At 36.9% G+C, this 17,056-nt stretch overlaps 1 protein-coding gene across 1 annotated transcript in view; it reads right to left on the bottom strand.

Annotated features, from left to right (window-relative positions):
• The window catches only part of LOC133543036 (phosphorylase b kinase regulatory subunit alpha, liver isoform-like), a 42,218-nt gene extending 25,623 nt beyond the window's left edge, over positions 1–16,595 (bottom strand). The window contains exons 1-9 of the mRNA XM_061887400.1: positions 16,578–16,595; positions 12,526–12,633; positions 12,336–12,414; positions 12,117–12,251; positions 4,879–4,988; positions 2,509–2,653; positions 2,332–2,410; positions 1,923–2,068; positions 1,614–1,787 (exon numbers count right to left, since the gene is read on the bottom strand). Of these exons, the coding sequence (XP_061743384.1) occupies positions 1,614–1,787; positions 1,923–2,068; positions 2,332–2,410; positions 2,509–2,653; positions 4,879–4,988; positions 12,117–12,251; positions 12,336–12,414; positions 12,526–12,633; positions 16,578–16,595 (994 nt within the window). The remainder of the gene's footprint in view (positions 1–1,613; positions 1,788–1,922; positions 2,069–2,331; positions 2,411–2,508; positions 2,654–4,878; positions 4,989–12,116; positions 12,252–12,335; positions 12,415–12,525; positions 12,634–16,577) is intronic.
• Positions 16,596–17,056: the final 461 nt, after the last annotated feature.

Genomic DNA, 17,056 nt, shown 5'->3' with positions numbered 1-17,056 from the left:
ACATATATGTACTACATGATATCACATCATGATACATATATGTACTACATGATATCACATCATCATGATACATATATGTACTACAATGTATCACATCATGATACATATATGTACTACATGCTATCACATCATCATGATACATATATGTACTACATGATATCACATCATCATGATACATATATGTACTACATGGTATCACATCATCATGATACAAATATGTACTACATGGTAACACATAATCATGATACATATATGTACTACATGATATCACATCATCATGATACATACATTTACTACATTGTATCACAGCATCATGATACATATATGTACTACATGGTATCACATCATCATGATACATATATGTATTACATGCTATCACGTCATCATGATACATATATGTACTACATGGTATCACATAATCATGATACATATATGTACTACATGGTATCACATAATCATGATACATATATGTACTACATGGTATCACATCATCATGATACATATATTAGTACATGGTATCACATCATCATGATACATATATGTACTACATGCTATCACATCACCATGATACATATATGTACTACATGATATCACATCATCATGATACATATGTACTAAATGATATCATATCATCATGATACATATATGTACTACATGATATCACATCATCATGATACATATATGTACTACAATGTATCACATCATGATACATATATGTACTACATGATATCACATCATCATGATACATATATGTACTACATGATATCACATCATCATGATACATATATGTACTACAATGTATCACATCATGATACATATATGTACTACATGCTATCACATCATCATGATACATATATGTACTACAATGTATCACATCATGATACATATATGTACTACATGCTATCACATCATCATGATACATATATGTACTAAATGATATCACATCATCATGATACATATGTACTACATGCTATCACATCATCATGATACATATATGTACTACAATGTATCACATCATGATACATATATGTACTACATGATATCACATCATCATGATACATATATGTACTACATGCTATCACATCATCATGATACATATATGTACTACATGCTATCACATCATCATGATACATATATGTACTACATGCTATCACGTCATCATGATACATATATGTACTACATGGTATCACATCATCATGATACATATATGTACTACATGGTATCACATCATCATGATACATATATGTACTACATGGTATCACATCACCATGATACATATATGTACTACATGGTATCACATCATCATGATACATACATGTACTGCATGATATCACATCATCATGATACATATATGTACTACATGGTATCACATAATCATGATACATATATGTACTACATGGTATCACATCATCATGATACATATATGTACTACATGATATCACATCATCGTGATACATATATGTACTGACTATTGCAACACATTTACTTTGTAATGCAACTCAATGTTGTGTAAATATCATCCTTCATAATCACACTTCTCTATTATGTGTGTTTGTGTGTGTGTGTGTGTGTGTGTGTGTGTGTGTGTGTGTGTGTAGTAGTAGTAGACCTACTGGGCATGTGCAGACCCTGCACCTGCGCCACAAAGGACAGGATATCTCTGGTTGTGTGTTGAGCAGTGAAGACGTGCTGCTGCCCCCTCTGGATGGGAGGAAGATGACAGGTGCTGGCAGTGCTGTGGAGCAGCTGAGTCAGGTACTCATCAAACACGTCCTTGGGGGAGGAGTCTACAACCACAAACCTCATATTCACCTGTAACATCCATTACTCCTTTATTCACCTGTAACATTCACTACTCCTTTATTCACCTGTAACATTCATAACTGCTTCACAGTACAACATGTAAGAGTAGTACTTCCTACCTGAAGGCCGGCACAGACAATATTCTTCTCCATAGTCTTGCTCTTCTTCCTGGTCCAGTACCAAGTCCTCACTTTCTTCATCCAGGAAGCTGAGGTGCGTGTGAAAGGAGGTCGTTTGGAGGTCACACAGCTGCGACATCTCCACCCTGAAACATTCACCATCTTCAATATTTCACATTCATTTCACTTTTTCATTCACATTTATTCCAACATATTCTGCACATCCACCAAGAGATGGTACTCAGTTGAATCATTCAATCAACTTATAAATAATAGGTTATAAAAAAAAATAAAAGTTCTAAACAATAACAAATTATAATCAATAACAAGTTATGGTCAATAATAACAAGTTATAGTCAATAACACAAGATGTAGTCAATAAGAACAAGTTGTAATCAATAATCATCACCTAGCTCCAGCAAAGTATCCATCCTGCAGCTTGCTGATTGTTGCTAGGATACAAGGATCGATTGCATCACCGTCTTCCACTGGAAGAAAGAGGATTCAAATATATAAAGGTAAGAAGTCACATTTATTACCCAGCATGCTGCGGGTGACGGGGAAGGTAAGAAGTCACATTTATTACCCAGCATGCTGCGGGTGACGGGGAAGGTAAGCGTGGGTCGACCAGTCATCCTCCAGCAGGAAGACAAATAAGAGACTTCTGTCCTCAACATGTCCACAATCATCATGTTGTCCAAGGCCAAGTAGAAATGATGCTGGTCCAGAAACTTCATGAGACAGAAAAGATTGAGAACTTTTTTTATACATCACATACTTGACTTCATTTATACATTATATACTTTTATTTATATATTATATAATATATTTAATTTATACATCATATACTTTATTTAATTAGGGACCAAATGTCCCTTTGGGACAGAGGACCCTATTGAATTTCTAGCATTTTAATTCTTTCTTTCTTTCTTATTATTCCGCATCTTTGAGCTGTAATTTGACCCCCTTAACATGCTTTAAAACTCACCAAATTTAACACACAAATCAGGACTGGCGGACATTGCAATTTAATCAACCCCAAAACGAAAAATTGCACTCTAGCGCCCCCTAGAAAGAAAACACAAAAAATAACTGCCTGTAACTTCCAGTAGGAATGTCGTAGAGACATGAAAAAAAAACTTCTATGTAGGTCTCACTTAGACCTAGATTTCATACACTGACAGCCTTCAGCAAAAATCAACAGGAAGTTTGCAATTCCCCCTTCAAAACAAAAGTGTTGTAAAAACACTCACCTTTGCCTCTTTGAGCTGTAATTTGACCCCTTAACATGCTTTAAAACTCACCAAATTGAACACACACATCAGGACTGGCGGACATTGCAATTTAATCAACCCCAAAACTAAAAATTGCGCTCTAGCGCTCCCTAGGAAGAAAACACAAACAAAACTGCCTGTAACTTCCAGTAAGAATATCGTAGAGACAAACAAAAACCTCTATGTAGGTCTCACTTAGACCTAGGATTCATACACTGACAGCCTTCAGCAAAAATCAACAGGAAGTTTGCAATTCCCCCTTCAAAACAAAAGTGTTATAAAAACACTCACCTTTTCCTATTTGAGCTGTAATTTGACCCCGTTAACATGCTTCAAAACTCACCAAACTTTTTTGTAAAAACCAGTCACCTTTTTTCAAACATTATCTCCTCTGAGCGCGTTTGTCGCGTCGGCTTCAAACTACCACAGGAGAGAGATTGAATCCTTCTGATTAAAAGTTGATGAAAGAGATTTAATAAATGCGACGGTTTAGATTTTATCAGCATTCAAAGAACCGCGGCGCTGAAAACTATTTCAAAAATGGTCGCCGTGTGCAGACTCATTTTTTCCCTCCTTTTTTTTCCGTATCGTCTGCTGCTGGTGCGCACGCACCAACATTGGTGAGGGAGGGGCTGTGATCATCTATACCAAGATGGCTGCCAGGTGCCGTAGTTAAGCCGGTATGTTTTAAAGTTGTTGTTAGCCTGCATATCGTAAAAACAACTGTCCAACATTTTACAACTAATTGTAAACTTATAGGTGCCGACCATCAGGGCCGAGTTGCGACGAGAGAGTGTGTTGATGTTAAGATATTACGCCGAGTTGGTAAGTCTATCTGTTTGCTAATAGTAGCTACTAGCCGTACCCATGTATTTTCAATTGTCGGTTAGCATTGGGTTTTAATCCCGTTTCCTCCGATGTTTCTGCTCTGATTGAATTTTTTTGTATGTCGAGTCTTTATTTTGGGTACTTACATATGGTGTCTGACTGTTGTAGCGTTTTAAGGCCATCTGCACTTTTTATGCGCCGAGTTGGTAGGTCTATCTGTTTGCTAATAGTAGCTGCTAGCCATGTATTTTCATTCTAACTTATATCTGTCAGTAGACACGTTATGGAAAGTAAAACCTACAATATAATACAAAGTAGTGTGTTGTTGTAACTTATATCTGTCAGTAGACACGTTATGGAAAGTAAAAACTACAATGTAATACAAAGTAGTGTGTTGTTCTAACTTCTATCTGGGAAGCCCAGACTTCCCTCTCAGCCACTTCCATATATACTCGGTCCAGTCCATCCATCGCTGCTTGCAGCTTTAATTTACATACTATATTCTATTTATACATTACATACTTTATTTAATGTACATACTATATACGTATATACATATATTTTATTTATATATTATATATTTAATGTATACATGACATACTTTAATTAATATACATTAATATATCTAATTTATGCATCATGTACTTTATTTACTTTTTTTATATATTATATTTTATTTATACATTACATACCTATTTTATATACATATTATATATGTATATATATATATATATATATATATATTATTTATATATTATCTATATTTAATTTATACATCACATACTTTATTTCTTGATGTTGTATTTTCTGAATGAAATATGTGTACTGGCAGTTATTGAAGGAGATCATCCTACCTGAGGAGTGAACATGTAAGAACGTTTTCTGATCTCATAAAACTTGGATGTTCCCAAAACTCCAATATGTCTGTAGGGCCTCCCGCTCAGATTCAGCTTCTTGCAGTTTCCTGCAACAGCCACACAACAACATCATCAACACAACAACATCATCAACACAACAACACATCATCATCAACAACAACATAATCAACACAACAACATCAACACAACATCATCAACACAACAACATCATCAACACAACATCATTATCAACATAACACAACAACATCATCATCAACACAACAACATTGTCAACACAACAACATCATTATCAACACAACATCATCAACATCAACACATCAACAACATCATCAACACAACATCATTATCAACAACATCATCAACACAACATCATTATCAACATAACACAACAACATCATCAACACAACAACATTGTCAACACAACAACATCATTATCAACACAACATCATCAACACAACATCATCAACACAACAACATCATCAACACAACAACATCATCAACACAACATCAACACATCAACAACAACATCAACACAACATCATCAACACAACATCATTATCAACATAACACAACAACATCAACACAACAACATTGTCAACACAACAACATCAACACAACAACATCATCAACACAACATCAACAACAACATCAACACAACATCATCAACACAACATCATTATCAACATCATCAACACAACATCATTATCAACATAACACAACAACATCATCAACACAACAACATTGTCAACACAACAACATCATTATCAACACAACAACATCATCAACACATCATCATCAACACAACAACATCGTCAACACAACATCATTATCAACATCAACAACATCATCAACACAACATCATTATCAACATCATCAACAACATCATCAACACAACATTATCAACATAACACAACATCATTATCAACATAACACAACAGCATCATCAACATCATCATCAACACATCAGCAACACAACAACATTGTCAACACAACAACATCATTATCAACACAACAACATCATCAACACAACATCATTATCAACATCATCAACACAACATCATTATCAACATCATCAACACAACATTATCAACTTAACACAACATCATCAACATCATCATCAACACATCATCAACACAACAACATTGTCAACACAACAACATCATCAACACATCATCATCAACATCATCAACACAACATCATTATCAACATAACAAAACAACATCATCAACATCATCAACACAACAACATTGTCAACACAACATCATTATCAACACAACAACATCAACACAACATCATCAACAACATTATCAACACATCATTATCAACATAACACATCATCATCAACACAACAACATTGTCAACACAACAACATCATTATCAACACAACACCATCAACACATCATCATCAACAACATCATCAACACAACATCATCAACATCATCAACAACATCATTATCAACATAACAACATCATCAACATCATCATCAACACATCATCAACACAACAACATTGTCAACACAACAACATCATTATCAACACAACAACATCAACACAACATCATCAACAACAACATTATCAACACATCATTATCAACATAACACAACATCATCATCAACACAACAACATTGTCAACACAACAACATCATTATCAACACAACACCATCAACACATCATCAACAACATCATCAACACAACATCATCGACATCATCAACAACATCATTATCAACACAACAACATTGTCAACACAACAACATCATTATCAACACAACAACATCATCAACACAACAACATCAACACAACATCATCAACACATCATCATCAACATCAACACTAAATGGTAACACCCCAATACGTTTTTCAACTTGTTTAAGTCGGGTCATGTGACCGCCTGGCTCTGTTTGATTGGTCCAACGTCACCAGTGACTGCATGTGATTGGTGAAACGCAGGCATGTGCAGATTCTACTTTGAAGCTCTGTCATTAACCAAAACAAACATTAATAGATCGATTACAAAAAGTAGCGAGTAACGAGCTGAATGTAGATAAATGGAACGGAGTAAAAGTAGCGTTTCTTCTCTATAAATATACTCAAGTAAAAGTAAAAGTATGTTGCATAAAAACTACTCTTAGAAGTAAAATTTATCCCTAAAGTTACTCAAGTAGATGTAACGGAGTAAATGTAGCGCGTTACTACCCACCTCTGGTAAAGAGTAAGTGTTTTGGTTCACTATCATTGTGGTTTAGTGTAAGCGGTTCTCAAGCCGAGTGGTTAAAGCAGCTTTCTTCCAATCAAAGGGTACAGGGTTCGAATCCCAGTCATGACCATCCATAACTAGGAAAGCTCCAGCCGGATGAGGTAGTATTTTATATCATAGATTACCAAGACAGGTTCGCAATTAAATATGTCATTAGGGCCCGAAATTTGTCTGTATGAAGTACAAGGGTAGGTGAGTAGTTCAAGCAGCTGTCTACAAATCAAAGGGGTCTGGGTTCAAATCCCACCCAGGTCCATTGGTAACTATGAAAGCTCCAGCGGCAAGAGTAAATATTTTATCTCATTGTTTACTGAGACAGATTCGCAAATAAATATGTCATTGGGGCCCGAAATCTATCTCTAAGCCATCCAAGGATAGCTGAATGGTAAAGCAGCTAACTCCCAATCCAAGAGTGCAAGGATCAAATCCCTGCCAGGTTCACTGGTAACTATGAGAACTCCGGCAGCAAGAGTAAATGTTTTATATTATAGCTCACTGAGACAGGTTCGCGATTAAATATGTCATTGGGGCCCGAAATCTGTCCTTAAGAAGACCGAGAATAGCTGAATGGTTAAACAGCTAGCTCCCAATCAAAGGGTCCTGGGTTCAATCCCAGTCAGGTCCATCGGCTTGCCAAGCCAAGGGGTGTGGGGTGGTGGACAATGTGGGGGTGCATCACCTCCCCCACACAAAGTAAAGCTAAGTGGTAGCTGGTTCATTAACTTATAGTTAAAAAGGTAAGTATGGGTAATAATAATAATAAATAGTCTATAGTCCAAAAGTCTAAGGGTAATTTCGGGGGTTAGCTCCTCCTGAGGCTAAAGTTGGTAAGTGTACCGTCGGTAATTCCTGGCTGGGATGGGTGGGAATAGGAACATGAATAATTAATCAGTGTGAGTGTTGACCAATCAGCTCTCCTCGGTCTGACCAACAATTAGTCAATTAGTTAATAAAAAAAAGTAACAATAAGTACAACAAATTGGAATAATTGAAGAGAGAAAAAATTCAAATTGGATAATGAAAAACAAAAGAAGAATAATTGGGTGGACAAATCCTCCTGACTAGTGCAATTGAATAATAAAAAATATAAAGTATAATTTTAATAAATGATATGCAATTAACTTTTCTTAATAGTGTTTTTAATATTATCCATCTTTTTATTCATCCAATCTTTTTTTTTCTTTTTTCAATTGAAATTTTTTCTCTCTTCAATTATTCCAATTTGTTGTACTTATTGTTACTTTTTTTTATTAACTAATTGACTAATTGTTGGTCAGACCGAGGAGAGCTGATTGGTCAACACTCACACTGATTAATTATTCATGTTCCTATTCCCACCCATCCCAGCCAGGAATTAACCGACGGTACACTTACCAACTTTAGCCTCAGAACACAGGAGGAGCTAACCCCCGAGGTTACCCTTAGACTTTTGGACTACGGACTATTTATTATTATTATTACCCATACTTACCTTCTTAACTATAAGTTAATTAACCAACTACCACTTAACTTAACTTTGTGTGGGGGAGGTGATGCACCCCCACATTGTCCACCACCCAACACCCCTTTTTGTGCCGGTATCCCCACTCCTGCTTTCTTTGGCTTGGCAAGCCGATCGACCTGACTGGGATTGAACCCAGGACCCTTTGATTGGGAGCTAGATGTTTAACCATTCAGCTATTCTTGGTCTTCTTAAGGACAGATTTCGGGCCCCAATGACATATTCAATTGATAACCTGTCTCAGTAAACTATGATACAAAACAATAGTTTTCCTAGTTGCCCATCAACTTGCCTGGGATTTGAACCCAGTGCCCTTTGATTGGGAGTTACGGAGCTTTAACCATTCAGCTATCCCTGGTCTTCTTTAGACAAGATTTCGGGCCCCAATGACATATTTAATCGCGAACCTGTCTCAGTGAGCTATAATATAAAACATTTCCACTTGCTGCCGGAGTTTTCATAGTTACCAGTGAACCTGGCAGGGATTTGATCCTTGCACTCTTGGATTGGGAGCCAGCTACTGTAACCACTCAGCTATCCTTAGTCTTCTTAGAGGAAGATTTCGGGCCCCAATGACATATTTAATTGAGCACCTGTCTCACTACTGAAAAAGAAACACTGAGTCCTCACAGAGATTTGAACCCAGTTCCCCTTGCTTGGCCGTCAACAGTGTTAACCACTCAGCTGTCCTGGGTCTTATTAGGCTGTGAATTCGGGGCCCTAATGACAAATGTAATCAAGGACTTCTTTCTCTCTCGTTTGACCAAAACTAATGGAGAGGAAGTACTAGCAGACATTCCATGCAGTGTAGACCGACATAAATCCCAGCCAGAGTTAAATTGCTCTCACTACTGATGTTTGGACAAGTGTAGCCTACCTTGGCAATACATGCCACTACATTGGAGACTCCAATATGAAGTCAATCCCCCTTACCACCATGCCACTAGAGGAAATGTTAGAAATGTAGTTTGTCTCTTTTATCCGATTATTAATCGATTAATCGAAGTAATAATCCACGATTAATTCATTATCAAATTAATCGTTAGTTGCAACCCCAATATATATATATATATATATATATATATATATATATATATATATATACCTAGCTTTATGGTGATTAACAGGTAGGTAAAGACGTACCTTTATGGTGATTAACAGGTAGGTAAAGACGTACCTTTATGGTGATTAACAGGTAGGTAAAGACCTACCTTTATGGTGATTAACAGGTAGGTAAAGACCTAACTTTATGGTGATGAGCAGGTAGGTAAAGACCTACCTTTATGGTGATGAGCAGGTAGGTAAACACCTACCTTTTTGGTGATGAGCAGGTAGGTAAAGACCTACCTTTATGGTGATGACCAGGTAGGTGAAGACCTACCTTTGTGGTGATGACCAGGTAGATGAAGACATACCTTTATGGTGATTAACAGGTAGGTAAAGACCTACCTTTATGGTGATTAACAGGTAGGTAAACACCTACCTTTGTGGTGATGACCAGGTAGGTAAAGACCTACCTTTGTGGTGATTAACAGGTAGGTAAAGACCTACCTTTATGGTGATGACCAGGTAGGTAAAGACCTACCTTTATGGTGATGACCAGGTAGGTGAAGACGTACCTTTATGGTGATGACCAGGTAGGTAAAGACCTACCTTTGTGGTGATGAGCAGGTAGGTAAAGACCTACTTTTATGGTGATGACCAGGTAGGTGAAGTCCTACCTTTATGGTGATTAACAGGTAGGTAAAGACCTACCTTTGTGGTGATGACCAGGTAGGTGAAGACGTACCTTTGTGGTGATTAACAGGTAGATGAAAACATACCTTTATGGTGATTAACAGGTAGGTAAAGACCTACCTTTATGGTGATTAACAGGTAGGTAAAGACCTACCTTTATGATGATTAACAGGTAGGTAAAGACGTACCTTTATGGTGATTAACAGGTAGGTAAAGACGTACCTTTATGGTGATGACCAGATAGGTAAAGACCTACCTTTATGGTGATGACCAGGTAGGTGAAGACCTACCATTATGGTGATTAACAGGTAGGTAAAGACGTACCTTTATGATGATTAACAGGTAGGTAAAGACGTACCTTTATGGTGATGAGCAGGTAGGTGAAGACCTATCTTTATGGTGATTAACAGGTAGGTAAAGACGTACCTTTATGATGATTAACAGGTAGGTAAAGACGTACCTTTATGGTGATGAGCAGGTAGGTGAAGACGTACCTTTATGGTGATTAACAGGTAGGTGAAGACGTACCTTTGTGGTGATTAACAGGTAGGTAAAGACCTACCTTTGTGGTGATTAACAGGTAGGTAAAGACGTACCTTTATGGTGATGACCAGGTAGGTGAAGACCTCCCTTTGTGGTGATGACCAGGTTAGGTGAAGACCTACCTTTGTGGTGATTAACAGGTAGGTAAAGACCTACCTTTGTGGTAATTAACAGGTAGGTAAAGACGTACCTTTATGGTGATTAACAGGTAGGTAAAGACGTACCTTTATGGTGATGACCAGGTAGGTGAATACCTCCCTTTGTGGTGATGACCAGGTTAGGTGAAGACCTACCTTTGTGGTGATTAACAGGTAGGTAAAGACCTACCTTTGTGGTAATTAACAGGTAGGTAAAGACGTACCTTTATGGTGATTAACAGGTAGGTAAAGACGTACCTTTATGGTGATTAACAGGTAGATGAAGACCTACCTTTGTGGTGATTAACAGGTAGGTGAAGACCTACCTTTGTGGTGATGACCAGGTCGGTGAAGACCTACCTTTGTGGTGATTAACAGGTAGGTAAAGACGTACCTTTATGGTGATGACCAGGTAGGTGAAGACCTCCCTTTGTGGTGATGACCAGGTTAGGTGAAGACCTACCTTTGTGGTGATTAACAGGTAGGTAAAGACCTACCTTTGTGGTAATTAACAGGTAGGTAAAGACGTACCTTTATGGTGATTAACAGGTAGATGAAGACCTACCTTTGTGGTGATGACCAGGTCGGTGAAGACCTACCTTTGTGGTGATGACCAGGTCGGTGAAGACCTACCTTTATGGTGATTAACAGGTAGGTAAAGACCTACCTTTGTGGTGATGAGCAGGTAGGTAAAGACCTACCTTTATGGTGATGAGCAGGTAGGTAAAGACCTACCTTTATGGTGATGAACAGGTAGGTGAAGACCTACCTTTATGGTGATGAACAGGTAGGTGAAGACCTACCTTTGTGGTGATGACCAGGTCGGTGAAGACCTACCTTTATGGTGATTAACAGGTAGGTAAAGACCTACCTTTGTGGTGATGAGCAGGTAGGTAAAGACCTACCTTTATGGTGATGAGCAGGTAGGTAAAGACCTACCTTTGTGGTGATGAGCAGGTAGGTAAAGACCTACCTTTATGGTGATGAGCAGGTAGGTAAAGACCTACCTTTATGGTGATGAACAGGTAGGTGAAGACCTACCTAGTCTGACGTAGACGTGACTGAGGATGCGTGCAGGTAAGACTCTGATAGGATGGACATCACACAACATCTGCACCTTCACGCCGTGATCACTCAGAACCTTCTGGATCTTCTCACACTCTGCTAACACGCACACTGACAGCAACACATGTTTGTATCAGCCTCCATCGCCACGGCAACACAATGTTGACATCACCATGGCAACACATAAATGACTACCTTGGACCACAACATCTGGCTTCAGACACGTGGAGAAGCGGCGGTTTAGAGGATCCATCTCACCTGGAGCCAGGAAGCCCTGACAACACACACACACACACCTTTGGTCTACCTGTGTGTGTCTGTATGAGCGTGTGTGTGTGTGTGTGTGTGTGTGCGTGTGTGTGTGTGTGTGTGTGTGTGTGTGTACCTCAGCAAGAAGACAGGCGAGGATGTAGAGAGATTGTCCCCACATGTGAGGAACCTGACCTCCTGCCACTCTGTCCACTGTGTGGGGCTGACAGTACTCCTCCTCCACCTGACACCACACACACACACACACACACACACACACACACATACATAATATATAATGATTTTAAAGATAATCAGTAGATAAATGATCATAAACATGAGATAGGATCACACCTGGACTTGTGTCCTTCAACTGTAAGACTGAATAATAAGAAGTTATAAATCATACAGAAGAGAGCAGCAAGACTGATTGAATGTGAACATTACAGCATGAGAGATGAATACATGAGAGATGAATGAATAACATAATGATGATGGTTTAGATCTATGTAACACTGTATGTATTTATGTATGATACATTATGCAGTGGGACATGGATTTCATCTATTTACTGCAATACTACTGCATTATTACTGTAATACTACTGCATTATTACTGCAATACTACTGCATTATTACTGTAATACTACTGCATTATTACTGCAATACTACTGCATTATTACTGTAATACTACTGCATTATTACTGCAATACTACTGCATTATTACTGTAATACTACTGCATTATTACTGTAATACTGCTGCATTATTACTGCAATACTACTGCATTATTACTGTAATACTGCTGCATTATTACTGCAATACTACTGCATTATTACTGTAATACTGCTGCATTATTACTACATTATTACTGCAATACTGCTGCATTACTACTGTAATACCGCTGCATTATTACTGCATTATTACTGCAACACTACTGCATTATTGCTGCAATACTGCTACATTGTTACTGCAATACTGCTGCATTATTACTGCAATACTACTGCAATGCTACTGCATTATTGCTGCAATGCTACTGCATTATTACAGCAATACTGCTGCATTATTACTGCAATAGTACTGCATTACCACTGCATCATTACTGCAATGCTACTGCATTATTACTGCAATTCTACTGCATTATTACTGCAATACTATTGCATTATTGCTGCAATGCTACTGCATTATTACTGCAATACTATTGCATTATTACTGCAATGCTACTGCATTATTACTGCAATTCTACTGCATCATTACTGCAATACTACTGCATTATTACTGCAATTCTACTGCATCATTACTGCAATACTACTGCATTATTACTGCAATGCTACTGCATTATTACTGCAATTCTACTGCATTATTACTGCAATACTATTGCATTATTACTGCAATGCTACTGCATTATTACTGCAATTCTACTGCATTATTGGTGCAATACTGCTGCATTATTACTGCAATACTGCTGCATTATTACTGCAATCCTATTGCATTAATACTGCAATACTACTGCGATGCTACTGCATTATTACTGCAATACTGCTGCATTATTACTGCAATAGTACTGCATTACCACTGCATCAATACTGCAATACTACTGCATTTTTACTGCAATCCTATTGCATTATTACTGCAATACTACTGCACTGCTACTGCATTATTACTGCAATACTGCTGCATTATTACTGCAATACTACTACATTATTACTGCAATACTACTACATTATTACTGCAATACTACTAAATTATTACTGCAATAGTACTGCATCATTACTGCAATGTGCTGCATTATTACTGCATTATTACTGCAATACTACCGTATTATAACTGCAATACTACTGCATTTTTACTGCAATCCTATTGCATTATTACTGCAATACTACTGCAATGCTACTGCATTATTACTGCAATACTGCTGCATTATTACTGCAATAGTACTGCATTACCACTGCATCATTACTGCAATGCTACTGCATTATTACTGTAATACTACTACATTATTACTGCAATACTACTACATTATTACTGCAATAGTACTGCATTACTACTGCATAATTACTGCAATGTACTGCATTATTACCGCAATACTACTACAATATTACTGCAATACTACTACATTATTACTGCAATAGTACTGCATTACTACTGCATCATTACTGCAATGTACTGCAATACTACTGCATTATAACTGCAATCCTATTGCATTATTACTGCAATACTACTGCATTATTACTGCAATGCTACTGCATTATTACTGCAATTCTACTGCATTATTTGTGCAATACTACTGCATTATTACTGCAATGCTACTGCATTATTGCTGCAATACTATTGCATTATTACTGCAATACTACTGCATTATTACTGCAATACTATTGCATTATTCCTGCAATACTACTGCATTATTACTGCAATACTATTGCATTGTTACTGCAATACTATTGCATTACGACTGCAATGCTACTGCATTATTACTGCAATTCTACTGCATCATTACTGCAATGTACTGCATTATTACTGCAATGCTACTGCATTATTACTGCAATTCTACTGCATTATTACTGCAATACTATTGCATTATTACTGCAATGCTACTGCATTATTACTGCAATTCTACTGCATTATTGGTGCAATTCTGCTGCATTATTACTGCAATACTGCTGCATTATTACTGCAATACTAATGCATTATTACTGCAATAATACTGCATTATTACTGCAATACTGCTGCATTATTACTGCAATACTACTACATTATTACTGCATTACTAATGCATCATTACTGCAATGTGCTGCATTATTACTGCAATACTACTGCATTTTTACTGCAATCCTACTGCATTATTACTGCAATGCTACTGCATTATTACTGCAATACTGCTGCATTATTACTGCAATAGTACTGCATTACCACTGCATCATTGCTGCAATACTACTGCATTTTACTGCAATCCTATTGCATTATTACTGCAATACTACTGCACTGCTACTGCATTACTACTGCAATACTGCTGCATTATTACTGCATTATTACTGCATCATTACTGCAATGTACTGCATTATTACTGCAATACTGCTGCATTATTACTGCAATACTACTGTATTATAACTGCAATACTACTGCATTTTTACTGCAATCCTATTGCATTATTACTGCAATACTGCTGCATTATTACTGCAATACTACTGCATTATTACTGCAATTCTACTGCATTATTACTGCAACACTATTGCATTATTACTGCAATGCTACTGCAATTCTACTGCATTATTGGTGCAATACTGCTGCATTATTACTGCAATACTGCTGCATTATTACTGCAATACTAATGCATTATTACTGCAATACTGCTGCATTATTACTGCAATACTACTAGATTATTACTGCATTACTAATGCATCATTACTGCAATGTGCTGCATTATTACTGCAATACTACTGCATTTTTACTGCAATCCTATTGCATTATTACTGCAATACTACTGCAATGCTACTGCATTATTACTGCAATACTGCTGCATTATTACTGCAATAGTACTGCATTACCACTGCATCATTGCTGCAATACTACTGCATTTTACTGCAATACTACTGCACTGCTACTGCATTATTACTGCAATACTGCTGCATTATTGCTGCAATACTACTACATTATTACTGCAATACTACTACATTATTACTGCAATACTGCTGCATCATTACTGCAATGTACTGCATTATTACTGCATCATTACTGCAATGTACTGCATTATTACTGCAATACTGCTGCATTATTACTGCAATACTACTGCATTATAACTGCAATACTACTGCATTTTCACTGCAATCCTATTGCATTATTACTGCAATGCTACTGCAATACTACTGCATTATTACTGCAATAGTACTGCATTACCACTGCATCATTACTGCAATGTACTGCATTATTACTGCATTATTACTGCAATTCTACTGCATTATTACTGCAATACTATTGCATTATTACTGCAATGCTACTGCATTATTACTGCAATTCTACTGCATTATTACTGCAATACTAATGCATTATTACTGCATTATTACTGCAATACTGCTGCATTATTACTGCAATACTACTACATTATTACTGCATTACTAATGCATCATTACTGCAATGTGCTGAATATTACTGCAATACTACTACATTATTACTGCATTACTAATGCATCATTACTGCAATGTGCTGCATCATTGCTGCAATACTACTGCATTTTTACTGCAATACTACTGCACTGCTACTGCATTATTACTGCAATACTGCTGCATTATTACTGCAATACTACTACATTATTACTGCAATACCACTACATTATTACTGCAATACTACTACATTATTACTGCAATGCAACTGCATTATTACTGCAATACTGCTGCATTATTACTGCAATAGTACTGCATCATTACTGCAATGTACTGCATTATTACTGCATCATTACTGCAATGTACTGCATTATTACTGTAATACTACTGCATTTTCACTGCAATCCTATTGCATTATTACTGCAATACTGCTGCAATGCTACTGCATTATTACTGCAATACTACTGCATTATTACAGAAATACTGCTGCATTATTACTGCAATTCTACTGCATCATTACTGCGATAATACTGCATTATTACTGCAATAATACTGCATTATTACTGCAATTCT

This window comes from Nerophis ophidion, linkage group LG25, assembly GCF_033978795.1.
Source record: "Nerophis ophidion isolate RoL-2023_Sa linkage group LG25, RoL_Noph_v1.0, whole genome shotgun sequence".
In the NCBI taxonomy this organism is placed as follows: domain Eukaryota; kingdom Metazoa; phylum Chordata; class Actinopteri; order Syngnathiformes; family Syngnathidae; genus Nerophis; species Nerophis ophidion.
The sequence above is the reverse complement of the archived record's forward strand: the minus strand, read 5'-3'. Positions and strand labels throughout refer to the sequence as shown.